Consider the following 27,528-nt stretch of genomic DNA (forward strand, 5'->3'; position numbering starts at 1 on the left):
GGCAGAGTCTATGCTGAGCATGCAAAGCCCCACACGCGGCTCAATCCCATGACCCTGAGATCACAGCCTGAGCTGAAATCAAGACTGACTGAGCCCCCCAGGTGCCTTTCTCTTTTAATATACCACATGTCCTTGGCTCATCCTGGGCAGCTTTATGGAACAGATCTGTTTTCCCCTTCATTCTTCAGACCTTCTTTGAGACAGAGTAGATTTCCTGAAGAGAGATAGGGAAATCAATACTTGTTTTGTGTCCTTGAGCTGGTATAGGCCATTTGGTAAATGGCTGTTGAATGAAAGTGGACATCTCCTCAGAAATGCTAATTAAAAGTTATATGAAAAGATTTTACTTCTAATCAAAGAAATTCTTTACATTTACCAAATATTAGAAATCTAGTAATGACCAGTAAAAGATATATCCTAAAATCATGGAATCAATTAAAGTTTCCCAGAATTATTTTTAATCATAGACACTGTGAAACATATACAAATATTTTATTTGACTTTTTGGAACTATATTAAGAGAAATGGAGGAAATACATTTAGTTACGGCAAAAATAAAATCTAAATTATGACCTAAATTAAGTCTACTAAATATAAAATGGAGCAATGAGACAAGGAAAGGATGTCTTTGTTTTGCTTTTTATTTTTGTTTTTAATGTCAGAGTTTAGAGTCACTTTTTTTTTTTTCTATGAGAACCTAGCCCTAAAAAAACTTGAATGCCTTCCTGGTATTTGGAACCTATGTTTTATGATTGTATTTGCTCAGATTTTGAGGATGTTTTAAAGACTTATTCAAATTTTATGATAATTTATAATAATTATAGAATGAAAACTTGGGAAGAGGTTTTTTTTTTCTATATTAGTGTATATCCAGGCATATATATTGGTTGAATGAATGAAGAAATTAAACATTTATATGTAGTTTACATCTGTTCTTTCTGTTCCTACTTCATTATTAATTGGTGCACTAGAGTATTTGAGCAATATTTATTCACATTTTAAAAATTTTATGAAGTAGCTTTCTAGATGCTTATAGAAATCTCACTATTTTATTGAAATTGAAAACCATTGGGGCGCCTGGGTGGCTCAATCATTAAGTGTCTGCCTTCGGCTCAGGTCATGAGCCCAGGGTCCTGGGATTGAACCCCACATTGGGCTCCCTGCTCAGTGGGAAGCCTGCTTCTCCCTCTCCCATTCCCCCTGCTTGTGTTCCCTCTCTCGCTGTGTTTCTCTCTGTCAAATAAATAAATAAAATCTTTAAAAAAAAAATAAATTGAAAACCATCAAAGTATTTTCAGATCTTTAGGTGTGGTTCTCTCTTTCCCTCTTTAACATGTATTGAGGTATAATTGAATACAATAAAACTACACGTTTGAATTATACAATTTGATTAGTTTTGGCATATGTATCTAGCTACAAAACCCTCACCAAAATCAAGATAGTGAATATCTATCATGCTAATAAGTTTCCATATGCCTTTTGTAACCCGCCCCAGGCAACCACTGGTCTGCCTTCTGATACTATAAATTAGTTTGGAAATTTTACCCTTTTATGTAAAAGAATCATATGTACATTTTTCTGGTCTGATTTCTTTCACTCATTACAACTGTTTTGAGATTCAAACAGGTTGTTGTGTGTAGGAATACTTTGTTTCTTTTTATTTCTGAGTAACGTTCCACTCTAAGATGTACCCCAAGATGTTCATCCATTCGTCTTTTAGGGTTAGGGTCAAAAATTTTTTTTTCTAGATTAGGTTGCTATGAATATTTGTTTACAAGTTTCTGCATAGACATAGTCTTTCCTTTCCTTTGGGTCATGTGGTAGGTACATGATTTGTATTCTTAAAATTGCCAAACTACTTTCCAAAGTGGTTGTACATTGCCAAAACTTCATATGGTTAGGATTTGTTTTAGCCATTCAAATAGGTTTATAGTGGCCTCTCATTGTGGTTTTAATTTGCACTTTTCTTAAATACTGATGTTGACTATCATTTCATGTGCTTAATTACAGTCTATATATCTTTGATGAAGTATCTGTTCTTTTGCCATTTCCAAATTGGGATGTTTATCAATTTATTATGGGGTTATAATGGGCCGTTATATACACTAAATAAGGATCTGTTGTCAGATATAAATGTTGCAATATTTTCTCCTAGTTTGTGACTTTCTTTCCATTTCCTTACTAGTATCTGCTGAAGAACTTTTTAAAAATTTTGAAGAAGTAGTCTAATTTATTGATTTATAATTTGAGCTTTTTGTGTCCTATTTAAGAAATCTTTGCAACACCCACAAGCCAACATTTTTTTTCTTTTTTTATTTTTATGTTAATCACCATACATTACATCATTAGTTTTTGATGTAGTGTTCCATGATTCATTATTTGCGTATAACACCCGGTGCTCCATGCAGAACGTGCCCTCTTTAATACCCATCACCAGGCTAACCCATCCTCCCACCCCCCTCCTCTCTAGAACCCTCTGTTTCTCAGAGTCCATTGTCTCGCATGGTTCATCGCCCCCTCCAATTTCCCTCCCATTCATTCTTCCCCTCCTGCTATCTTCTTCTTTTTTTTTTTTTTTAACATATAATGTATTATTTGTTTCAGAGGTACAGATCTATGATTCAACAGACTTGCACAATTCACAGCGCTCACCATAGCAGTTATTCTCCCCAATGTCTATCACCCAGCCACCCCATCCCTCCCACCCCCCACCACTCCAGCAACCCTCAGTTTGTTTCCTGAGATTAAGAATTCCTCATATCAATGAGGTCATATGATACATGTCTTTCTCTGATTGACTTATTTCGCTCAACATAATACCCTCCAGTTCCATCCACGTCGTTGCAAATGACAAGATCTCATTCCTTTTAATGGCTGCATAATATTCCATTGTATATATATACCACTTCTTCTTTATCCATTCATCTGTCCGTGGACATCTTGGCTCTTCCCACAGTTTGGCTATTGTGGACATTGCTGCTATAAACATCGGGGTGCACATACCCATCCAGATCCCTACATTTGTATCTTTGGGGTATATACCCAGTAGTGCAATTGCTGGGTCGTATGGTAGCTCTATTTTCAACTTTTTGAAGAACCTCCATACTATTTTCCAGAGTGGCTGCACCAGCTTGCATTCCCACCAACAGTGTAGGAGGGTTCCCCTTTCTCCGCATCCCCGCCAACATCTGTCATTTCCTGACTTGTTAATTTTAGCCATTCTGACTGGTGTGAGGTGGTATCTCATTGAGGTTTTGATTTGGATTTCCCTGATGCTGAGCGATGCTGAGCACTTTTCCATGTGTCTGTTGGCCATTTGGATGTCTTCTTTGGAAAAATGTCTGTTCATGTCTTCTGCCCATTTCTTGATTGGATCATTTGTTCTTTGGGTGTTGAGTTTGATAAGTCCTTTATATATTTTGGATACTAGCCCTTTATCTGATATGTCATTTGCAAATATCTGCTCCCATTCTGTCGGTTGTCTTTTGGTTTTGTTGACTGTTTCTTTTGCTGTGCAAAAGCTTTTTATCTTGATGAGGTCCCAATAGTTCATTTTTGCCCTTGCTTCCCTTGCCTTTGGCGATGTTTCTAGGAAGAAGTTGCTGTGGCTGAGGTCGAAGAGGTTGCTGCCTGTGTTCTCCTTTAGGATTTGGATGGACTCCTGTCTCACATTGAGGTCTTTCAACCATTTTGAGTCTATTTTTGTGTGTGGTGTAAGGAAATGGTTCAGTTTCATTCTTCTGCTTGTGGCTGTCCATTTTTCCCAACACCATTTGTTGAAGAGACTGTCTTTTTTCCATTGGACATTCTTTCCTGCTTTGTCGAAGATGAGTTGACCATAGAGTTGAGGGTCCATTTCTGGGCTCTCTATTCTGTTCCGTTGATCTGTGTGCCTGTTTTTGTGCCAGTACCATATTGTCTTGAGGATGACAGCTTTTAATAGAGCTTGAAGTCCGGAATTGTGATGCTGCCAGCTTTGCTTTTCTTTTTCAACCTTCCTCTGGCTATTCGGGGTCTTTTCTGGTTCCATACAAATTTTAGGATTATTTGTTCCATTTCTTTGAAAAAAGTGGATGGTATTTTGATGGGGATTGCATTGAATGTGTAGATTGCTCTAAGTAGCATTGACATCCTCACAATATTTGTTCTTCCAATCCATGAGCATGGAACGTTTTTCCATTTCTTTGTGTCTTCCTCAATTTCTTTCATGAGTATTTTATAGTTTTCTGAGTACAGATCCTTTGCCTCTTTGGTTAGATTTATTCCTAGGTATCTTATGGTTTTGGGTACAATTGTAAATGGGATCGACTCCTTAATTTCTCTTTCTTCTGTCTTGTTGTTGGTGTATAGGAATACCACTGATTTCTGTGCATTGACTTTATATCCTGCCGCTTTACTGAATTCCTGTATGAGTTCTAGCAGTTTTGGGGTGGAGTCTTTTGGGTTTTCCACATAAACGTCATATCATCTGCAAAGAGTGAGAGTTTGACTTCTTCTTTGCCAATTTGGATACCTTTTATTTCTTTTTGTTGTCTGACTGCTGTGGCTAGGACTTCCAATACTATGTTGAATGGCAGTGGTGATAGTGGACATCCCTGCTGTGTTCCTGACCTTAGGGGGAAAGCTCTCAGTTTTTCCCCATTGAGAATGATATTCGCTGTGGGTTTTTCATTGATGGCTTTTATAATATTGAGGTATGTACTCTCTATCCCTATACTCTGAAGAGTTTTGATCAAGAAAGGATGCTGTACTTCGTCAAATGCTTTTTCTGCATCTATTGAGAGGATCATATGGTTCTTCTTCTTTCTTTTATTAATGTATTGTATCATATTGATTGATTCGAGGATGTTGAACCAACCTTGCAGCCCAGGGATGAATCCCACTTGGTCGTGGTGAATAATCCTTTTAATGTACTGTTGGATCCTATTGGCTAGTATTTTGGGGAGAATTTTTGCATCCATGTTCATCAAGGATATTGGTCTGTAATTCTCCTTTTTGATGGGTCTTTGTCTGGTTTGGGGATCAAGGTAATGGTGGCCTCATAAAACGAGTTTGGAGGTTTTCCTTCCATTTCTATTTTTTGGAACAGTTTCAGAAGAATAGGTATTAATTCTTCTTTAAATGTTTGGTAGAATCCCTCTGGGAAGCCATCTGGCCCTGAGTTTTGTTTGTTGGGAGATTTTTGATGACTGCTTCAATTTCCTTAGTGGTTATAGGTCTGTTCAGGTTTTCTATTTCTTCCTGGTTCAGTTTTGGTAGTTGATACATCTCTAGGAAAGCTTCCATTTTTTCCAGATTATCTAATTTGTTGGCATAGAGTTGCTCATAATTGTTTGTATTTCTTTGGTGTTGGTTGTGATCTCTCCTCTTTCATTCATGATTTTGTTGATTTGGGTCCTTTCTCTTTCCTTTTTGGTAAGTCTGGCCAGGGGTTTATCAATCTTGTTAATTCTTTCAAAGAACCAGCTCCTAGTTTCATTGATCTGTTTTACTATTATTTTGGTTTCTATTTCATTGATTTCTGCTCTGATCTTTATTATTTCTCTTCTCCTGCTGGGTTTAGGTTTTATTTGCTGTTCTTTCTCCAGCTCCTTTAGGTGCAGGGTTAGGTTGTGTGTTTGAGACCTTTCTTGTTTCTTGAGAAAGGCTTGTATTGCTATATACTTTCCTCTCAGGACTGCCTTTGCTCTATCCCAAAGATTTTGAACAGTTGTGTTCATTTTCATTTGTTTCCATGAATTTTTTTAATTCTTCTTTAATTTCCTGGTTGACGCATTCATTCTTTAGTAGGATGCTCCTTAGCCTCCATGTATTTGAGTTCTTTCCGACTTTCCTCTTGTGATCAAGTTCCAGTTTCAAAGCATTGTGGTCTGAAAATAGGGAATGATCCCAATCTTTTGGTACCGGTTGAGACCTGATTTGTGACCTAGGATGTGATCTATACTGGAGAATGTTCCATGGGCACTAGAGAAGAATGTGTATTCCGTTGCTTTGGGATGGAATGTTCTGAATATGTCTGTGAAGTCCATTTGGTCCAGTCTGTCATTTAAAGTCTTTATTTCCTTGTTGATCTTTTGTTTAATCATTTCATTGAGGGGGCTGTTACAGTCCACCACTATTACTGTATGGTTGTCGATGTGTTTCTTTGCTTTTGTTATTAAATGGCTTATATAATTGGCTGCTCCCATGTTAGGGGCATAGATATTTACAATTGTTAGATCTTCTTGTTGGAGAGACCCTTTAAGTAGGATATAGTGTCCTTCCTCATCTCTTATTACAGTCTTTGGTTTAAAATCTAATTTGTCTGATATAAGGATTGCCACCCCAGCTTTCTTTTGGTGTCCATTAGCATGGTAAATGGTTTTCCACCCCCTCACTTTCAATCTGGAGGTGTCTTTGGGTCTAAAATGAGTCTCTTGCAGACAGCATATCGATGGGTCTTGTTTTTTAATCCAATCTGATACCCTGTGTCTTTTGATTGGGGCATTTAGCCCATTTACATTCAGGGTAACTATTGAAAGATATGAATTTAGTGCCATTGTATTGCCTGTAAGGTGACTGTTACTGTATATTGTCTGTGCTCCTTTCTGGTCTGTGTTGCTTTTAGGCTCTCTCTTTGCTTAGAGGACCCCTTTCAAGATTTCTTGTAGGGCTGGTTTCGTGTTTGCAAATTTCTTTAGTTTTTCTTTGTCCTGGAAGCTTTTTATCTCTCCTTCTATTTTCAATGACAGCCTAGCTGGATATAGTATTCTTGGCTGCATATTGTTCTCATTTAGTGCTTTGAATATATCATGCCAGTCCTTTCTGGCCTGCCCGGTCTCTGTGGATAGGTCTGTTGCCAGTCTAATGTTTCTACCATTGTAGGTTACAGATCTCTTCTCCCGAGCTGCTTTCAGGATTTTCTCTTTGTCTCTGAGACTCATAAGTTTCGCTATTAGATGTCAGGGTGTTGACCTATTTTTATTGATTTTGAGAGGGGTTCTCTGTGCCTCCTGGATTTTGATGCCTGTTTCCTTCCCCAAATTAGGGAAATTCTCTGCTAGAATTTGCTCCAATATCCCTTAGCCCCTCTCTCTCTTTCTTCTTCTTCTGGGATCCCAATTATTCTAATATTGTTTCGTCTTATGGTATCGCTTATGTCTCGAATTCTGCCCTCGTGATCCAGTAGTTGTTTATCTCTCTTTTTCTCAGCTTCTTTATTTTCCATCATTTGGTCTTCTATATCACTAATTCTTTCTTCTGCCTCATTTATCCTAGCAGTTAGCGCCCCCATTTTTGATTGCACCTCATTAATAGCCTTTTTGATTTCGACTTGGTTAGATTTTAGTTCTTTTATTTCTCCAGAAAGCATTTCTCTAATAACTTCCATGCTTTTTTCAAGCCCAGCTAGTATCTTTAAAATCATCATTCTGAACTCTTGTTCCGACATCGTACTAATGTCTATATTGATTAGGTCCCTGGTGGTCGGTACTGCCTCTCGTTCTTTTTGTTGAGGTGATTTTTTCCATCTTGTCATTTTGTCCAGAGGAGAATAGATGAATGAGAGAACAAAATGCTAACAGGGTAACAATGTTCCCAGAAAATATACTCTAAACAAATCAGAAAAGACAAACCGGGGGAAAAGACAGGGAAAGAAAGCAAAAAGAAAAAGATAAAAACAAACAAAAACGAAACAAAACAAAAAAAACAGAATATGATCAAATATGATCAGGCTGGTGCATAGATCAGTGAGTGCCACACACTAGATTTTGGGTGTATTTTGGTCTGTTAGAAGAAAGTGCCTCCCAAAATTTTAAAGAAAAACATATATGTACAAAAATAAGGGTTAATATGACAAAAGGATGGAATATGACTGTAAAGATGAAAAGTAAAAGATTTTATTAAAGAAATTTATAAGTTGGTTGAAAAAATAAAGAAGAGGATTTAAAAAAAAGGGGGGGGGAGAGAATGTGATCAGGCAGGAGACTAGAACAAAGCCATACACTAGAGATTTTAGGGTGTATTTTGATCTGTTAGAAGAAACTATATCTCAAAATTTTAAAGAGAGAACAACTTATACATATATACCAAAAATAAGGGTAACTACTATGAAGGGATAGAACATGACTCTAAAAATGAAAAATAAAAAATATTTTTTAAAAAAGGGATTGATAAGATATTGGTTGAAAAAGGGGAAAAAAATTCAAAAAAAAAGAAAAGACAGTTTAAAAAAAAATTAACTTTGAAAGACTAAAGAATCATGGTAAAAAAGCCATGAATTCTATTTGCAGTATTCCCCTACTGCTGGCGTTCTGCCGTTCTCATTGATTAGTAAACTTGGTCTTGGCTGGCTGTTCTTGCTGATCATCTGGGGGAGGGGCCTGTTGCCGTGGTTCCCAAATGTCTTTGCTTGAGGTGGAATTGCCCCGCCCTTGCCGGGTCAGGGCTAAGTAATCTGCTTGGGTTTGCCCTCCATAGCTTCTGTTCCCTGCAAGCTTTCCATACAGCTTTGGAGACGAGAGTGAAAATGGCGGCCTCTCAATCTCCACACTGGAGGAGCCGGGGACTCGGGACCCCACTCTTCAGTGCGCCCCCAGAGAAAAGCAGTCAATCACTCCCGTCTCCCTGGTCTCCGGCTGCACTCCGTGCTCACCTGGCCTGTGACTGAGCATTTCTGTCTCTGGCATACGACCCCGTGTGGAGTCTCAAAACAACAGATCCCTATGGTGCACTCCCGGGCCGCTCCTCCCCGGGGAGGAACGGGAGTCTCCCCGGATCTGCCGCTTGTTGGGTCCCTGTTGGAGGAGCAGTGGCCCGACTGTGCCGCGGATCACGGTTTTTGGCAACCCCGAGCTGAGAGCCCCTGCCTCAGCTCCGTCTCTGTAGCCAGCTTCCCCACTCCAATACCTGGGAGCTCTGCCGCACTCAGGCACTGGTCTTTCTGTGACCCTGAGGGTCCTGAGACCACACTGTCCCATGAGGTTTCCACCCCCCACTTAGCCACTGGAGCCACATCCCTCAGCAGAGCCGACTTCTAAAAGTTCCGATTTTTGTGCCCCGCTGCTCTATCACTTGCCGGTCGCGGCTGACAGAGGCCCCCTCCCCCACCATCTGTCTTCCCGAATATCACCTTGGATTCACTTCTCCTCACGTCCTACCTTCTAGAAAGTGGTCGCTTTTCTGTTCAGAGAGTTGTTGCTATTCTCTTCTTCAATCTCCTTTGAGTTCGTAGGTGTTCAGAATGGTTTGATCCCTATCCAGCTGAATTCCTGGGACCAGATGAAATCCAGGTCGCCTACACCTCTCCCATCTTGCTCCCATCTTGTCCCTCCCAAACATACTTGTTCTTGGTTGAGCATTGGAGTTTGTGTCTTTCAGGGAATTTTTATATTTAAGTGGTCAGATTTGCAATCATATGCTTGCTCATGACGTTTCCTTACTATCTTTTTAATGTCTACAAAATCAAAAGTCATTTCCCCCTCTATTGCTATTTTGTATTTTCTGTCTTTTTTACTGGCTAGACAGTTGTGAATTTTATTAGTCTCTGAAAAAATATTTTGGTTTTATTAAATTCCTGTATTGTTTTTGGTTTTAAGGTAAATTTGCTTCTTTTCTTTATTATATTCTTTCTTTTGTGAGGGAAGACAACTGGGAAGTAGCTACATCAGTGATCCAGTGAGGAGATATGAAGGCTTTATATAAGATGATGGAAAGGTAGGATCAGATTTGGGAAATAAAGGAAATAAATCTATTTGACTAACCTTGAATGGAGTGTTAAAGAATGTAAAGACCATGAAGATGCTGTATTTATGGGGGGCACCATTAATTGAGATAATAAATTCAGGAGAAAGTATCTAAGGAAGTACCTAGGAAAAAAAAGAAGTAGATAGTGAATTATATTTGGGTATGTAGAGATTTGGCTATCTGTGACTTCCATGAATTATAAGCATTAGGCAATTGTGTACTTAGATGTGAAAGTCCTTTTGATTGGCATCCAGTAAATGTACAATGTAGGGGGGAGGTTTACTATATATACTTGAAAGTAAGAAATATGTCTTTTTAAATATTCATAAAATTTGACTCTCAATTTATTTAAATTACTGTGATTCTACATCACTTTATTTTTGTAATGCTCACCAAAATGTAAGCCAAAATATGTTCTGGCGAAATGGCGATCCTGTGTGTTTGTATTTTATTATTTGTCTGTAATTTCTTTTAGCTTCCTTCAAAAGTATACATGTAGTGAAAGTTCAGTTTTTCTCTGTATTAAGAGTATATATCAGGACCCAATGTGCTGAGTAGACCAGTTTTCAAAGATCTACTTGATTTACAGAGATGAAGTATGCTGCTTTTATTTTCTCAAGGCTGTGGAGTGAACCAGAACATTATTTCCAAATCATTTAAAAAAAATAGAATATTTTATTTGCTGCAGTGAGGAGATTGGGTTTAAGCTACTTTAAGCAGGGACTTGCATCTTGTTCTTTCTGTTTGGGAACTAATGCTGTCAAAGTATTAAAGCTGTTGATTTATTTGTTTGCACTGTGGCTTCCATTTGCAATAACATGGATGAACCTTGTGGGTATTATACTAAATGAAATAAGGCAGACTAAGAAAAACAAATACCACTCAATTCCACTCATAAGTAGAATCTAAAAAAAAAAAAGAAACGAAAAGCAGAATCAGATTTATAGATACAGAGAACAAACTGATGTTTGCTGAAGAGGAGGGGGTTGGGGGAATAGGCAAAATGGCTGAAGGGAGTGGAAGTACAAGATTCTAGTTTCAGAATGAGTGAGTCATGGGAATAAAAGGCACAGTACAGAGAATAGAGTCAATAATATTGTAATAGCATTGTCTGGTGACAGATGGCAGCTACACTTGTGGTGAGCAGAGCATAACCTATAGAGATATTCAATCACTGTGTTGTACACTTGAAACTATTGTAACATTGTATGTCAACTATATTCAAAAAATTTTTAATTTTTTTAATTTTTTTTTTTTTTTTAGTGCGGTGACTCTTTTTTTTTTTTTAAGATTTTATTTATTTATTGGTCAGAGAGAGAGCACAAGCAGGGGGAACGGCAGGCAGAGGGAGAAGCAGGCTCCCTGCTGAGCAGAGAGCTCCAATGTGGGACTTGATCCCAGGACCCTGGGACCATGGCCTGAACCAAAGCCAGCCTCTTAACCAACTGAGCCACCCAGGTACCCCTCAAAAAGATTTTTAAACAATAAACTTAAGTCTTAACAAAAGTGTTCATCATTCTAAAAATAGAGAGACTGTATAATGCAGCCTTGTATCCATCACTCACATTCAACAATTACCAAGGTTTTGTCATATTTTCTTCATATATACCTTGAGCTTTTTTTTTCTTTGCTGAGTTATCTCGAGCAAATCTCAGACATTATATCATTTCATCCCTACCTACTTCAGTATTCATCTCTAAAATTGTTGGCTGTTTTCTTGCATATCACAATGTCATTGTCACAACTAATAACATTATCAGTAATCCCATGGTATTGTGTTCTCTGGTCCAAAGTTAAATACTACTGTTTTTCCTTAAAAATGCCTTTTTACGTTTGTTTTAATCAGGATCCAAATAAGGATCACATACTACATTTGGTAATTATGTAGCCTAACTCTCTTTTATTCTAGCTCAGCTCCCTTCACTTTTCTTTGATCCATGCCACTGACTTCTTACAGAAGCCATGTTCATTGTCCTTCAGAATGCTGTGCTTTCTGGATCATTTCTTTTCCCTCTTCTTATATTTAACTTGTTCCTCCATTTATGATACTCCCTTTTATTTATCTTTTTCAAGATACCAGGCAGGTGACTGTGTACTTCATACTCCATCATGTCAAGGGTCGCTTTAAATCTGGTTGTTTCCCCTGTGGTGATGCTAAGAATAGTCTGTGCTTGCAGCCTGATCCCTCCACTCCAGAGTTCTCTTTTGTCTTCTCCTCTAATACTTTTGTTTATTTATAATCATTTCAAAATCAGTTATTCCAATAGGGACTGCAAAATTGTGGTTTTATCATCTTATTCCTTCAATATTTATTAGAATTTTTTCTGTAAAGAAGAGCTTCCCTTCATCAACTAGGACTACTTACTTGATTACCCTGAAATAGAATATGGACAGGAAAAATAGGGCAAATGCTTAATTTTTTCTTTTAGCTGAAAGACTTCTATTGCATTTTTTATTTCCTGCTCTATTTACTTTTATCATTTTCATTAATATTCTCATTTAAATTTAACAAATACATATTGAATACTCAATATATGTCAGGCACTAGGCAAAGTTGGAGCCCCAAAGATCTAGTTGGAAAAGAGATATGTACAAAATTAAACATTGGTTTTTCAATTGGTTAATCACTGTGCCTGCCACATCACAAGTCATTCTGGAATTAAATTCTTTTCCTCATAGTCCCTTGTTGAGATAACCTAATGAGAAAACTTGATTTATTCTCTGGAACTAGACTGAGAAATCTGCAGAATGAGACAGTTGACAGGAGTATAGACATTGAAGGTTACAGGTTTGGAGATATGTGTAGTAAGTGATCTAAAATTAAGAATAAATCAGGGATGCCTGGGTGGTTCAGTCAGTTAAGCATCTGCCTTCGGCTCAGGTCATGATCCCAGGGTCCTTGGGATCGAGCCCCACATCAGGCTCCTTGCTCGGTGAGGAGCCTGCTTCTCCCTTTGCCTTCCACTCTCCCTGCTTGTGCTTGCTCTCTCTCTCTCTCTTGCTCTTGCTTGCTTTCTCTGACAAATAAATAAAATCTTTAAAAAAAAATTAAGAATAAATGAAAATGAGGTATAAACAGAAGCCAGGAGATAAACAGCATGGAAGGGGAATAAGGCAGTTGTCAGTGAAAGAAGAAAAAGGATACTTGGAAGGAAAAGCAGAAATGGTGAGTGTAGCCGAGTCATGGTATTGGTGGATTTCTTGAGTGAGGCTCCCATCTGTGGTCACTTATTGCACTCCCCTGACTGCCTTCAACTCTGCAAGAGCTTCTTGTCCACGGTTCTGTGAGGCCTGACTCTACTGGTCATTGCTCCACCTGTTAAACGGAGTTCAGCTTTCCATGGGTTTCTGTATCATATGGCAATGCAGTTTAGTCTTATTTCTCCATTATGCAGATTATGCTTACAGAAATTACCTGTTAATTATCTGTAAGTTAACTTGAGCCTGTGGTTCTTATCACCAAAGTAGCATAACTCACCGGGTGTGATATTCTATGGAATGACACGTCTTACACTGGAGGCACAGTTAGGTTGCTGGTTGAAGTTAAACGAATGCTTCAATTTGACTTGTCAGAATAGGAGCAAACAATTTATTTCCTACAAGCAATCAGTTCTACAGAGCTGGGGTTCACAGTGGGGAGAATGGATGTCAGAAAATGAAAAATCTGAGCTAAAACTATCTGACTAAAGGTACAAAAGAAAAGAGGCTATTCTGAAAGTTTTTACTCATGTTAATTACAGCCAGTTTGAATTTTTAAAACAGATCAGGTGTTTCTCTGCAAATTCCTGAAACAGTAAGTTATCTGGAAAGATTAAGGATAGTTTTCTAAAAGCACTGTTATAAAAATGCTTACTAAGAGTTGTACTAGTTCAATCACTTGAGAAGATTTTAATTTTCTCCCTTTCTGTGTGCATATCATAGAGAAAGGAAAAGGCTCATCTTGGATTTTCAAGGTTTATTATGCTTTCCAGATAATTTAGGCACAGCTAGATATCTAGATGTTCTAAATATTATCGTTATCATGTAGGGAACTATAGGAATTAATTGGAGCCAGGCGCTGTACTAAGCACCTTTTCAGGTTAATGATTGAATTAATCCTAAACTTAATTCTAATGACATCAGTACTATTATCATCCCCAAATTGCGGATGATGAAACTGAAGCCTACAGAGGCTAAGTAACTTTCTAGATCACACACCTAGCAAGTGGCAGAACCAGAATCTCAACAACTCTTTAACAGCAGGATGAATTGTAGGGTAAAAATCTCATGAGTAAAATGATGGGTGTTAATCCTTCAGTCCAACCCAAACATTTCTGATGTTTTCATTAGTCTGGATCTGGTCACGATAACCCTATAAGAATCATGACTCACAAAAAGTTTAAAGTGCAAGATATGCCATATGGTACCAATTGCAGTTGTATATAAACCAATCAAAAAATATATGCAATTTGTTATTTATCAGAAGAAAAATGTTAATAAATAGTAAGTACTTAACTGGAGCCCACCATGATTCCCGCACCCTCGCCCCCCTCAGTTCACTCCTTAAAAAAACCTTTGCTTCCTGAACAATTGAGGTAGATAAAAATGATGAATTTTTCACTGTGGATTAGCTGCCAGGAATGTCGGAACTGAGGTCCACATTTAATAACTCTATAGAATCTAACAGCATACATTTCTATGTCTAATCTCATTTTATTTTTATAGCCTCATTTTTCCTTTAGTTTTTCTACTTTCAAGGCAAATCTCACTTTATTATAGTAATTTTGTAAACCATCTTAATATTTTTGAATGAGATGAATACATAAGGAATGAGTAAAAATAAAGAAAAAGGACTGTGTTTTAAGTATTCAGAGAAAAATGTGGCTTGAGTGGTTTAGTGATCTAATATTTTTGAGTGAGACAGACTGAGCCATGAGAACTTAGAAAAAAGTTTTGCAGTGTCTCTCAGATTGATTTCCACATTTAAAAATTTGGGAGGTAAAGCTTAAGACATAGGACCATTCTCAGGATTTGAGTAGATAGTGCATATAAAGTGGTTAGCCCAGAGCCTGGCTTTGCCTAGCGGCTCTGCAGGTGTGAACCCCCATCTCTTTTCTACTGCCTCAAGCTACCTGCCCCACATCGTGAATACGAGGACTGGCTTCCCTCCAGGTCTCTAACCTGGAGGTCCTTGGGGAGCTTGGGAAACAATTGTCTGAGCTCAATAAATTCCATTTATTATTTCCCCCATGCACATAGCCCAAGGTTGGAGGCCACTTCTGGCCATCTTCTTCTCCTCTGTGCTGCCAGGGTGGTATTTCACGGCCTTATAAAATGTTGAGTTTAATAGTTAACCTAGATCCATCTCTAATTCTATTTTTCATGTTTAAATATGTATTTAAAGATCTGAGTTCATTAAAATAATACTGTAGGTTGTAAATGTAAGTAAAGAGAAAACAAAAAGATAAAAGGGTAATTGGGTTTAAATGGCATTGGTGATCTACTTGGTTTAGGTGCAAGAGAATTTCAGTACAAAAGGAAAAATTGTCACCAAAGGAAATGTTCATTAGAGGAGTTTGCACTCTGAATACTTAAGCTAACTTTGATCCTTAACTGCAATGTTATGGTATGTTTTAGTTTCCCTTTAATACAGCTTTAACTTGTAAGGCTAGTTTATAATTTACTAGTAGAGTCTTGCTCAATTAAGTTCATTCTTCTTGGCTGTTCCTTCTCTTCATGATGATGGCAGTTAATTGCACTAATGTATGTCAAGTATTCTTAAATGGAGAACATATTAACAAAAGCTGTTTTTTTTTTTAACAATGTGAAAAGAGTACAACAAACTAAATGTCTCTTGAATTCTGATGGTGATAATGAAGTTTTAGTTGCATGCATGACATGCAATAACAGAATCATTGCTTACTCATTTGTAACAAAGAATACTTTCTTCAAAGACAAACTTTGCATATCAAAATAATACTTCACATTTAATTTAATCTTATCTGTTGTGACTAATGAATCAGTATTATCAAATTTGGCAGTAGTAGATTGTTTTTCTTATTTCATGAAGAGATTTGCAGATAATAAATTGGGTTATTGTGTCTCATGGGATTCAAGATTTAAAACATTTATGCTTTGGGGCACCTGGGTGGCCTTGGTTAAGTGACTGCCTTCGGCTCAAGTCATGATCCTGGAGTTCCGGGATCGAGTCCTGCATTGGGCTCCCTGCTCAGCAGGGAGTCTGCTTCTCCCTCTCCCACTCCCCCCCCCTCTTGTGCTCTCTCTCTCTCTCAAATAAATAAATAAAATCTTAAAAAAATAAAATAAATAAAACATTTATGCTTTGTATTAATGGCTACAAATTAGAAACAGGAGACATTCTAATGTTGGAATAGATTGGTTATTTCATTAAACCTCCTTTCATAAATGGTAGACTAAGTTAAGCTATAACTGCATTGAAATGAAGAGTAGAACTGTACATTAGAGAATTTAATTTATGTTCAGTAAAACCTCACAAATTCAGATCAGGAGGAGAGTCAATGATGTTTTTAAAATATGAATAATGAAATATGAAAATTTAATGTGTCATATGTGGGTCCGTTATTAACTTGTAAGTACATATAATACTTACGAGGTTAGGGAATGGTCATGGAGGTCAAAACCTCTTCCAAGCTGCTTGTCTCATAGTTTGGAATTTGTGATTAGCATATACATTATCAGAGAATACTTGTGATTTCTGAACTTTCTGAAACCAGTTTACTCCTGTGAGTGCTAAGAATTTCCCTCTCCAATCAAGTTTATTGCTATTAATCTTATTAGCTTATTTTGTTCTGGAGAACTAAAAACTAGCCAATTCAAATGTAAACTTCCATTTGGTTTCTATGATAATTTTGTTCACATTAGAAATCAATGGAACTTCAATAATATTTTCATCTATGTCTCATAGTTAAAATTTCATTATCATCAGTAAACCCTTATTGAGTGCTCACGATGTGCCAGTGGCTGTACAAAGTATTTACATGTAAACTATCACTTAATCTTCACAACAGCCCTGGAAAACGCCTAAGTGTACATTTATTATCATTCCTGTTTGACAGATGAGGACATTGAGTTTTAGGAGGTCATGCACTACTCCACTGGGTGTATTAGTTAAGCCACAGAGGAGAAATCAAATATCTGTCTTTTGGATTACACTGAGGTTTAACCACTCCATTATACTTCTGTGGATCGTGCAGACGGAATAGCAAGAATGGTGTTAAACTGTGGAAGAGAAGCCTCTAGCAAATACGCAGATTGCATGGACTTATTAGCCCGTCCCAAGAAAAGGCAGGAATATTCAATTGTGAAGTGTGTTGGAAGAAAACAGCTCTGCCTTCTGCATCATAATTTGGTACTGGGGATACAGCACAGATAAAGCATATAAAATTTGCCGATGTGAAATTATGTATTTGCAAATCTATAAGGGAAATTTGCACACAGTGCCAAAACAAAACCACTTTGGGAGGAATATTATTTTGTGCCCCCTTAAAAACTGGAAACAAAATTTAACCAGCAGTTACTTGGAACTTGATAAAATCTATTTGGACACATACTAGATGTCTCTCTTCTCCAATAACAGATTTGTTTTTATCATCTTTTGTATATTGCTCATAGTTGTGAATTTTTGCTCCCCCTTTTCCTCTAGGTAGGTAGGAGTAAAAAATTGTGGAAACTATTAGCTTTGCAGATATTGTCACCAGGTTATATCTTGGCTTCTGGAATTGTTTAAATCGTGTGGAGAGGAAATACATGTATGCATTTAGAAGATTTTTTTTTTTTTGGTTTGTTTGTTTTAGTTTTAAATTTTATTTTGTTATGTTAGTCACCATACAGTCCATCATTAGTTTTTGATGTAGTGTTCCACGATTCATTGTTTTCGTATAACACCCAGTGCTCCATGCAATATGTGCCCTCTGTAATACCCATCACCGGGCTAACCCATCCCCCCACCCCACTCCCCTCTAAAACCCTCAGTTTGTTTCTTAGAGTCCATAGTCTCTCACGGTTCATCTCTGTCTCCAATTTCCCCCACTTCATTTTTCCCTTCCTTCTCCTAATGTCCTCCGTGCTATTCCTTATGTTCCATAAATAAGTGAAACCATATGATAATAGACTTTCTCTGCTTGACTTATTTCACTTAGCATAATCTCCTTCAGTCCCATCCATGTTGATGTAAAAGTTGGGTATTCATCCTTTCTGATGGCTGAGTAATATTCCATTGTATATCTGGAGCACATCTTCTTTATCCATTCGTCTGTTGAGGGGCATCTTGGCTCTTCCCACAGTTTGGCTATTGCAGGCATTGCTGCTATGAACATTGGGGTGCATATGGCCCTTCTTTTCACTACATCTGTGTGGGGTAAATGCCCAGTAGAAGATTGTATAAACATAATTAATATTATTTGGTAGTGAAGAGATTCTAAGTGGAGAGGAGTTTTTTAATGCTAAACAAATTAGTCAAAGAAAAAATATATAATTTTTATCAGTTTTGAAGTATAAAGCAAATGTCAGTGAAATTATACTAAGTTAAATCTTATATCCACATTAAAATTATGGAATTTACATAGTAAAAAAGCACCAATACAATCACTAACTCTTAATATTAAGTGAGCTATGATACATTTTATAGTCATGGTATCCTTTTCTTTGCCCTTATCATTCACAGCTAATTAATCACTGCTAATTCTGCCTTGAGTACAACAGAAGACTTAGAGACAGGTGTTACTTGAGCTGTGCTTTGAAGGAAGGGGCAGTTAGGATCAAATGGAAATTCAGGAGGAAAGAGAATAAATAGATGGGGAAAATGATGAGAAGATATGGGACATCAGATATGTTGAGAAATTATAAGTAAGCTCGGTGGGTAGAGTGTGAAAAACGTTGGAGGGTAGAGATAGAAGTTAAAGTCAGGATGAGATCTTCACTGGCCAAGAAAGTAACATTAATGAGTTGATACTTTTCTATGCTAATGAATGCGTAATAAGCAGTTGATGGTTTTCAAGCAGTAGTTTGAAATATTGTGGCCTAAAAATATTTTTAATAATAATAAAAATTTAAAAATAAATAAAATTAAAATAAAAAAATAAATAAATGTTGAAATAGTATGGCCTGTGTTTTTAAAAGGTAACTTACATGATAATAATATAGAGGTCTACTGGAAGAGAGAGAAATGGAGGCAAATAGATAGTGCAATTCTTGAGGCAAATGAGGGTTAAGACTTGAATAAGGGATGTGGCAGTAGGAAGAGGCGAGGGAGAGCAGATTTCATCATCTTGTCAAAGGAAGAATCCACAGAATTGTGGGAAGGAGAAGATGCTCTGGATTGTGGCAGAGGTTGATGACTCCATTTGCTATCTAGATTCAGGGCTAAATAGTGATATTTTTTATTTCATTAGATTATATGTAAGAAAGAGCCAGAGAAATATTTTGAAATGCACCAAAAATACCATAGAGAAATAGCAAAGTAAAATAAAAATATAGACTTCAGAAGAACCTGTGTAACTATTAAATAGATAAATATGCTTTGAGTTCTTTTTTTTCTAGCATAGGATATCCATTATCTCATAACATAGGTAATGGTAAGTGCAACCGAATTTGGAACCAGCATATAATACACTATCAGCAAAACTTCTCAAACAGATCTCAGAAAATATCTCAAGCTCCAAAGATTGTCTCCTGCATAGTAGTAGAGCTTAGCAAGAAGTAGATCTTGAGATTTAAAGAGGGACTATTGTATAAAATATGAAGCTAATAATTTGAACTGTAAATAATTTAAGGCAAAATTAATAAGCTAATACAAAAAAGACAAAATTAGATATGAAGACATTTTCAATGCTAAGGAATTTTTGTTACTGTCAAAAAAAAAGAATGAAAAATATGGTTGAGAAACATAAACTCTATTTCTGATTCTGCCATTGATTTGTTTCATGGTGTAGGACACATTTCTTAAACTCTAATGTTCCTGAGTCTAAAATGAATGTAATCAGTTACCTTTATGTCTGTTCTAAGTATCAAAAAAAAAAAAATCATTGAATATCTTCTGCTTCTATTGGAGAGATCATGAACTTTGGGAAAATAACTCAATGCTTAAATTCTGATCACCAGTCGCTCACTTGTAAAATGAGAGTATTAATGGCCAAATACAGATTTTGTGAGTGATAAAATTTTTAAAAATTACATATTTGGTAGAATTCCCATTTATTTTATTGCAAAAGAGAAATGATTTTTAAAATTTTTGTGGTTACAAAAATAATCTTACTCAGCTTCATGGGGCTGTTTAAAGAAGAAAATGAAAGTTCTCATGTTTATGCATCATTTTTGTGAAGAAAATAAAAAACATAAGAACCCCCCCCCCAAGCCTTACAAATTTTCAATAGTGGGGTGTATTTTTTTCTAGCTCATATTTTCTGCACATATAAGCATAGGTATTCATTTAATAATGTTTATTATACACATATTAAAATATACATACATTGATATATTTTTATAAAATATGTAATCGTATTATGTATACTGATTTGTAATTTGCTTTCTTCATGTAACACTTCCTGATAGGCATCTTATTGTATCAATACAAGCAAATCTATCTTGTTCTTTTTGATAGTTGCATATTATTCTGTGGCTTCATATAACATCAGGACGATGCAGCCCAGAGAGGGGACTCCTGGGATACAGGATAGAAGGGAGTGGGAGTAACACAGGTATTGGAATTGCATAAGCATTGGAAGCCCATAGAGAGTCATTAGATGACTTTTGAAAAACAGGCTTAAACAAGTCCGAATATTTTTTATCATTTTTTAATGTTTTCTAATCTGAATTTTTTTCAGTAAAAAAATTTAACTATTTTAATGAAAATTTCATTATTAGAAAAGTTAAACATCTCTTTTCCTGTTTTTAAGCTTTTGCGTTTTTCTTTTTAAATTGACCATTCAGGGACGCCTGGGTGGCTCAGTTGTTAAACATCTGCCTTCAGCTCAGGTCATGATCCCAGGGTCCTGAGATGGAGCCCCACATCAGGCTCCTTGCTCAGTGGAGAGTCTGCTTCTGTCTCTGCCTGCCACTCCCCCTGCTTGAGGTCTTTCTTTCTCTCTCTGACAAATAAGTAAATAAATCTTAAAAAAAAAAAAAGATAAATTGACCATTCCATTAGCCATTTTTTTCTAATCATTTTTTTCCTATGGATATGTAACAGTTCCTTTTACATTAATATTATTCATTTTTTATATATATTGTGTGTGTTTTTCTACTGTGTTGTTTTTATTTTAAATGGTGGCCTGATTGGGTTTAGGTTTTGCTACGTTGAGGATTTAATACTAGCGATGAGACCCCTTAACCCATAGTTTCTCAAGAATGAAAATCACACTTGTCATTGATTGGTTATGCAATTGAGAAAATCCTGAGATAAACATCTAATTTTTAGATTCCTTGTTTTGAAGTTATCTCATTAAAGCTTCCATATTAAAGGGAAAAAATATTTTAGAAGTCACTTTTAGAGTCTTATGGTAATTACAGCTATTAATTGGGGTGCACAGCTTATCTCTTCCATCAGTTGATATTTTCTTTTAAAGATTTTATTTATTTGTCAGGAAGAGAGCACACAAACAGGGGGAGCGGCAGGCAAAGGGAGAAGCAGGCTCCCCACTGAGCAAGGAGCCTGATGTGGGACTCAATCCCAGGACCCTGGGATCATGACCTGAGCCGAAGGCAGAGGCTTAACCGACTGAGCCACCCAGGTGTCCCAGTCAATTTATATATATATATATTTTAATTCCTTTAATTTCTTATGATATACACATGTGTTTACCAGGAAACTGTGTTGGATATGTGATGATCGCTCCCCTAGAAGTATTAACTGATTTACCTAGAGACAAAGACTGAGAGCCTGAGAAGCTAGACAGAAAGTAGCAGCTGAAAAACTGAGAAAGCTGAACACAGGAACGGGAGAATAATTGAAATTCAGGCCATGTGAAGTGGTGGGTCCAGGTGAACATCTCAAGCATACAACTGGGCCTATGAAGGGTTACATGCGAGGAGTGAGTATGAGTAAAATCCAGACTGACTTTGAATGAACTCAGTCCCTAAATGGATAAAGGTCATCTCTCTCAAACCCTAAAACACTTCTGCCAGAAGAAAAATAAATCCTTTCTGAAGAATACTAACATCATAAGGATACTTAAATTGTATATACATTTTTCACAAACAAAAAGTCTTTCATTCAATCAAAAATAAGCAGACATTATAAGAGATTAATACAATAGAATTTAGAGACTCAAATGTTATAATTGTGATGAATATATTTAAGAAATTAACAAAAAGGAAAAATTCAGCTATGAACTTGAAACTACTGAAAGGATCAAATAGAAATTCTAGAACTGAAAACTACAACAAATGAAATTAATAATATTGGATTTAACAGCATGTTATCCACAAATGAAGAGAAAATTAGTTAACATGAAGATAGTAAGAAAAAAATAGCCAGAATGACATTCAAGAACACAAAAGATGTAAAATAAAGATTATTTATCAAAATTAACTATATAGTGGGGTATAAAGAAAATCTCAACAAATTTCAAAAGATCAAAATCATTCAAAATGTGTTCTTTGACCATAGGCTAAGGAGAAAACAGCAACAAAAAGATATTAGGAAATCCAAATAGCTGAAGTTAAGAATCAAGATTAGACAACATACGATTTCACTTACATATGGGATCTAAAAAACAAAATGAATGAATAAACAAAAAGCAGAAACAAACCTATAAATAGAACAAACTGATGGTTCCCAGAAGGGAGGGCGTTGGGGGTAGGCAAAATGGGTGAAGGGGATTGGGAGATACAGTCTTCCAGTTATGGAATAAATCATCACAGGGATGAAAGGTACAGCATAGGGAATATAGTCAATGATATGTAATAGCATTGTCTGGTGAAAGATAATAGCTACAGTTGTAGTGACCAAGCATAGCATAACATATAGAGATACTGAATCATTATGTTTTACACCTGAAACTAATGTAACATGTGTCAACTATACTTCAATTTAAAAAAAAGATATTAGGACATTAAAATTGCAGACTTCCCAAAATAGAAAAATATGAAAATTAAAATTTTGAAATAGTTTAGTTGGATTAATATAAATATACAATAAAATATTTTTTTAGGATATGGCTAAGTGCAGTTCCTGAAAGAAATTTATACTTTAAATACACATAAGAATGGAAGAAAGCCCCCAAATTAATTACCTAAGTATCTTAAGAATTTAGAAAAGAAACAACATATTAAACTCAAAGAAAATGAAGAAATAATGAAGAGCAAAAATTGTTGAAATAAAAAACATAGTCATGTAACTACCAACATTGAGATATAAAATATGTTTATAATGCCAGAAGTTTCTCCACACTCCTTTATAGTCAGTCCCTCTTCACACAAGCCACTGGCAACTACTGATATATTTTCTCTTTCTGTCTTTTCAATAGTGTATTGGAATCATGGTATGTAGGCTTTGGAGCCCAGCTTCTTTCATTCATCATAACTCATTTGGTACTCCTCTGCATTGTTACATGTATTATATTTTATTCCTTTTTATTGCTTAGTAAATTCCATTCTGTGAATCTATCACTGCTGATTTATCCTTTCATCAGTTGAAGGACATTGATGTTTGCAGTTTTTGGTGATTAAGAATTAAGCAACATGTACAGTGTTTGCTATAAATATAGTTTCATTTCTCTTAGATAAATACTTAGAGGGACTGCTGGTTAAATGTATATTTAACTTTATAAGAAATTGCCAAATTGCTTTCCAATCTGAATCGAACATTTTGTTTTCTCAGCCAAAATACATCAGCGTTCCAGCTTCTCTGCAACCATGCTAGCCCATGGTATTGTCAGATTTTGTTTTGTTATGTTTCATTTTAACTTAAAAACATATAGTATCACATTATAGTTTTACTTTGAAAGTACCTAATGGTAATGTTGAACACATTTTCATGTTCTTGGTTTTCATCTAATTATCTTCCTTTCTGAAGTGTCATTCAAATCCTTTGCCCGTTTTTTTATTAGGTAATTTTTTTATTATTGAGATTGGAGCATAATTTATATATTTTGGATAAAATTCCTTTATCAGATATGTGTTTTGCAAACTGTTTTCTCCTATACTGTTGCTTATATTTTCATTTTCTCAACAGTACTTTTTGAAGAACAGACTTTAATTTTCATAGTCCAATTTATCAATATTTTATGATTTGCACTTTTTGCATCAAATGTAAGTAACCATTGCCTAATACAAAGTCATAAAGATTTTCTACTATATTTTGTTTTAGAAGTTTTATAGTTTAAGGTTTTATATTTAGGTATGTGATCCATTTTGAGTTAATTTTTTATATGTTGTAGAGTATGGGTCGAGCTCTATTTTTTTTGCGTATGGACATCTAGGACAATTTGTTGAAGACTACCATTTCCCAACTGAATCACTGGAACATCTTACTGAAAAATAATTAACCTTGTATTTGAAGATGAATTGTCTTAATTACTGTATTTCATAGTAAGTTATGAAGGCAGGTGATGTAAATGCTCCAGCTTTTTTTTTTTTTAAAGATTTTATTTATTTGACAGAGAGATATACAGCGAGAGAGGGAACACAAGCAGGGGGAGTGGGAGAGGGAGAAGCAGGCTTCCCACCGAGCAGGGAGCCCGATGCGGGGCTCAATCCCAGGACCCTGGGATCATGACCTGAGCCGAAGGCAGACGCGTAATGACTGAGCCACCCAGGCGCCCCTGCTCCAGCTTTTTTTAACATTACTTTTTGTTCTTCCTGGTCTTTTGCCTTACCATGTAAATTTTAGAATGACTTTGTCAGTTTCCACAAAAAAATCATGCTGGATTCTCATTGAGATTCATTGAATCTATAAATCAATTTGGGAAAATTTGACATTCTAACAATATTGAATATATCCATCCACAAGTACAATATATTTCTCCATTTATTTAGGTTTTATTTGGTGTCTCTCCTCAACACTCTGTAGTTTTCTTCATATAAATCTTGTACATATTTTCTTAGATTTATACCTAAGTATTTCATAACTTTTGGTGATATGATGAATGATACTGTTATTTAACTTTCAATCTCCAATGGTTCATTCTAGTGTATAGAAATACGATGATTTGGATATTGACTTTATTCCATGATGCTCCTGGACCAAGTTAGTGGCTTTTTCTCTAGTGTTTTTTTGGGGGGGGGCGGGGAGGACTTCTCTGCATAGATAATTATGTCTGAAAATAGAATTTTATTTCTTCCTTTGCTATCTATATGCCCCCTTTTCTTTTTTTTTTTTTTAAAGATTTTATTTATTTGAGAAAGAGCAAGCACAAGCAGTGGGGAGGGGTAGGGGGAGTGGGAGAAGCAGACTCCCTGCTGAGCAGGGAGCCAGACATGGGACTCAATCCCAGAACCCTGAGATCATGACCTGAGCTGAAGGCAGACGCCCAATCGACTGAGCCACCCAGGCGCCTCTATATGCCCCTTTTCTTATTTCTTTTTCTTGTCTTTTTTCAATCTTTAGGAATGCCAGTATAATGTTTAATAGGAGTAGCAATGTAAATATCACTGCTTTGATTTCAATCTTAGTATGAGACCATTAAGTATAATGTTTGTTGTAGGTTTTTGTACATTCTCTTTATAAGGTTGAGTTCCCTCTAATTCCTAATTTTCAGAATTTTGTTTGTTTATCATGAATGAATGTTAAGCTTTGTCACATATTTTTTCTATGTCTATTGAGATGATAAGTTTTTCTATATAGTCTGTTAATACAATAAATTACATTGATTCGTTTTTGAATGTTGAACCAACATTGTATTTTTAGGATAAACCTGTCTTGATCATGATGTATTATCTTTTTTATATATTGCAGGATCAAATTTGCCATTTTTTACCAAGGAATTTTGCAACTATTCTTATGAGAGATATTGTTCCTTAGTTTTCTTTTTGTATAATGTGCTTTTTTTAAATATCAGAGCATTATAAAGTGAATTAATATGTTCTTCATTCTTGATTCAAAAAATTAAAATAATCAATTTCCTTCTTTTATGAGCTTAAAGCACTCTCATTATGTTCTATCACTTACAATTTTGTTGCTACATAAATATTACATAAAAAATAATATGCTACAAATTGTGTGATGTTACTGGCTATCCATAAGTGAAAACTTTTGAAATAAATTACTTGCCTATGCTTATTTTTATATCCATAGAATAAAATTTAATGTTGAAAACTAATTTGCATATATTCAGGTTATATTAATTTTTTCGATCATAGAAAGTGTTCTGAGTTTAAATACTTGATAAATGTATGGATTCTGCATGTAAGTTTTAAAATAACAATTAACATTATTAGACAAATTGATAGATGGCCGTTCATAAGGGATATCTGATGAAACACACCTGCTTTTGGTGGAAAGTTGGGCTAGAATAGTTTTAGGTAGTGTCAGTGTTTTGTTTTTCTTATTTGAGGTCATATTGAGGTCATATTAACTTAGGTAACCCTTTCTATCCCATTCAGGATTGGTATTACTCTTTCTTGATTTAAACTCAAAAATATAAATGAATGTGAGTGCTGTTTTTATTCCTTAACATATATTTTTTTGTTTCTTAGTATATATTATTTTTTGTATGTATGTATAAAATATTTGTTAGAACAGAAAATACTTTCAGTCTTAACATATTGACATGTGTTTTCAGTATAATGAAAAGACTTAGTCATCGTATTCATTGGGCTTATATTTTTACTAGGAGCCTTATCATAAGATTAAAACACATATGAATAGAATGTAGCAATAGGAATCTTAATCCTAAAGTTTATTTGATCTAAAACACAGACGTGCTTGGGAATTCTGAAGTCTTGATGAATGGGTCACCAGTGGTCCATTTTACCAGAGAAGTGAAGAGTCTTTCTGAAATAATTTATTTTAAGCAAATAAAGAATGGAAGCACTCAAGCATGCTTTAAGGAGAATGGCTAACAGATGAATGTAAGGTGTTGTTTTGGGTATTACGTGGTGTCTGGTACTCGGAGTCATATGCCTTATCTTCAAAATTGAGCTATATGAAAATAGAGTGATAAAACTAAAAGGGCTCTTTAGAACAAACAAACACATAGCATGAGACATCCATCAGGAACTCGAGGCACCACTGCTTTGTACTAGTGTTATAGAGTCTGTTTTCCCAGCACCAAATAATTGTGTTTATTTCCACACTCTGGTATGTAGCTTTGCCCCTACCTGTGAAAGCTTATAAAGGAAAATCTCATAAATAAAAGTATTTATGAACTATATAACAATTACTGTGGCGTATATGTCAAGTGTGGTATTTCATTTTTTAGACAGATTTCTCTTTTTGATGTACTCAAATATGTGTTTGGTTTTAGGTTTCCTCAAGAACTGAACATGGGAAAAATAAGTGCTGAAATTATGTGGACCCTTTTTGCTCAAGATATGAAATATGCACTAGAAGGTAATTACAAATATTTATACTTCTTAGAACACATGTTTTAGGCAAATTGTGATTTTGTGTTCTTGACTTTAAGTGTAAAAATTGATGCATTAAAGTGTTGTTGTGATTAGTTCTAAAACTTATTTCCACATTGTAGGAAAATAAAGGTTTCCAAGTCTTTTAAAAGTCCTCAAAAACATACATTTTAATCAAGTCATCTAAGCTGCAGGATCATAATAAGTATTTCACTCATAGGCTAATGCTCAGATGCAGGGATACCTTATGGCAGTTCACTTACCAAAGCAGACCATATTGAA

At 35.7% G+C, this 27,528-nt stretch overlaps 1 protein-coding gene across 2 annotated transcripts in view; it reads left to right on the top strand.

The window, feature by feature from the left end:
* Positions 1–27,528, top strand: part of UNC13C (unc-13 homolog C) — a 547,141-nt gene that overhangs the window by 331,438 nt on the left and 188,175 nt on the right. For both annotated transcript variants that reach the window (XM_044917815.1, XM_021693930.1), the window contains one exon: positions 27,147–27,232. In XM_044917815.1, coding sequence (XP_044773750.1) covers positions 27,147–27,232 — 86 coding nt within the window. The remainder of the gene's footprint in view (positions 1–27,146; positions 27,233–27,528) is intronic.

Source organism: Neomonachus schauinslandi, chromosome 9 (assembly GCF_002201575.2).
Source record: "Neomonachus schauinslandi chromosome 9, ASM220157v2, whole genome shotgun sequence".
Classification (NCBI taxonomy): domain Eukaryota; kingdom Metazoa; phylum Chordata; class Mammalia; order Carnivora; family Phocidae; genus Neomonachus; species Neomonachus schauinslandi.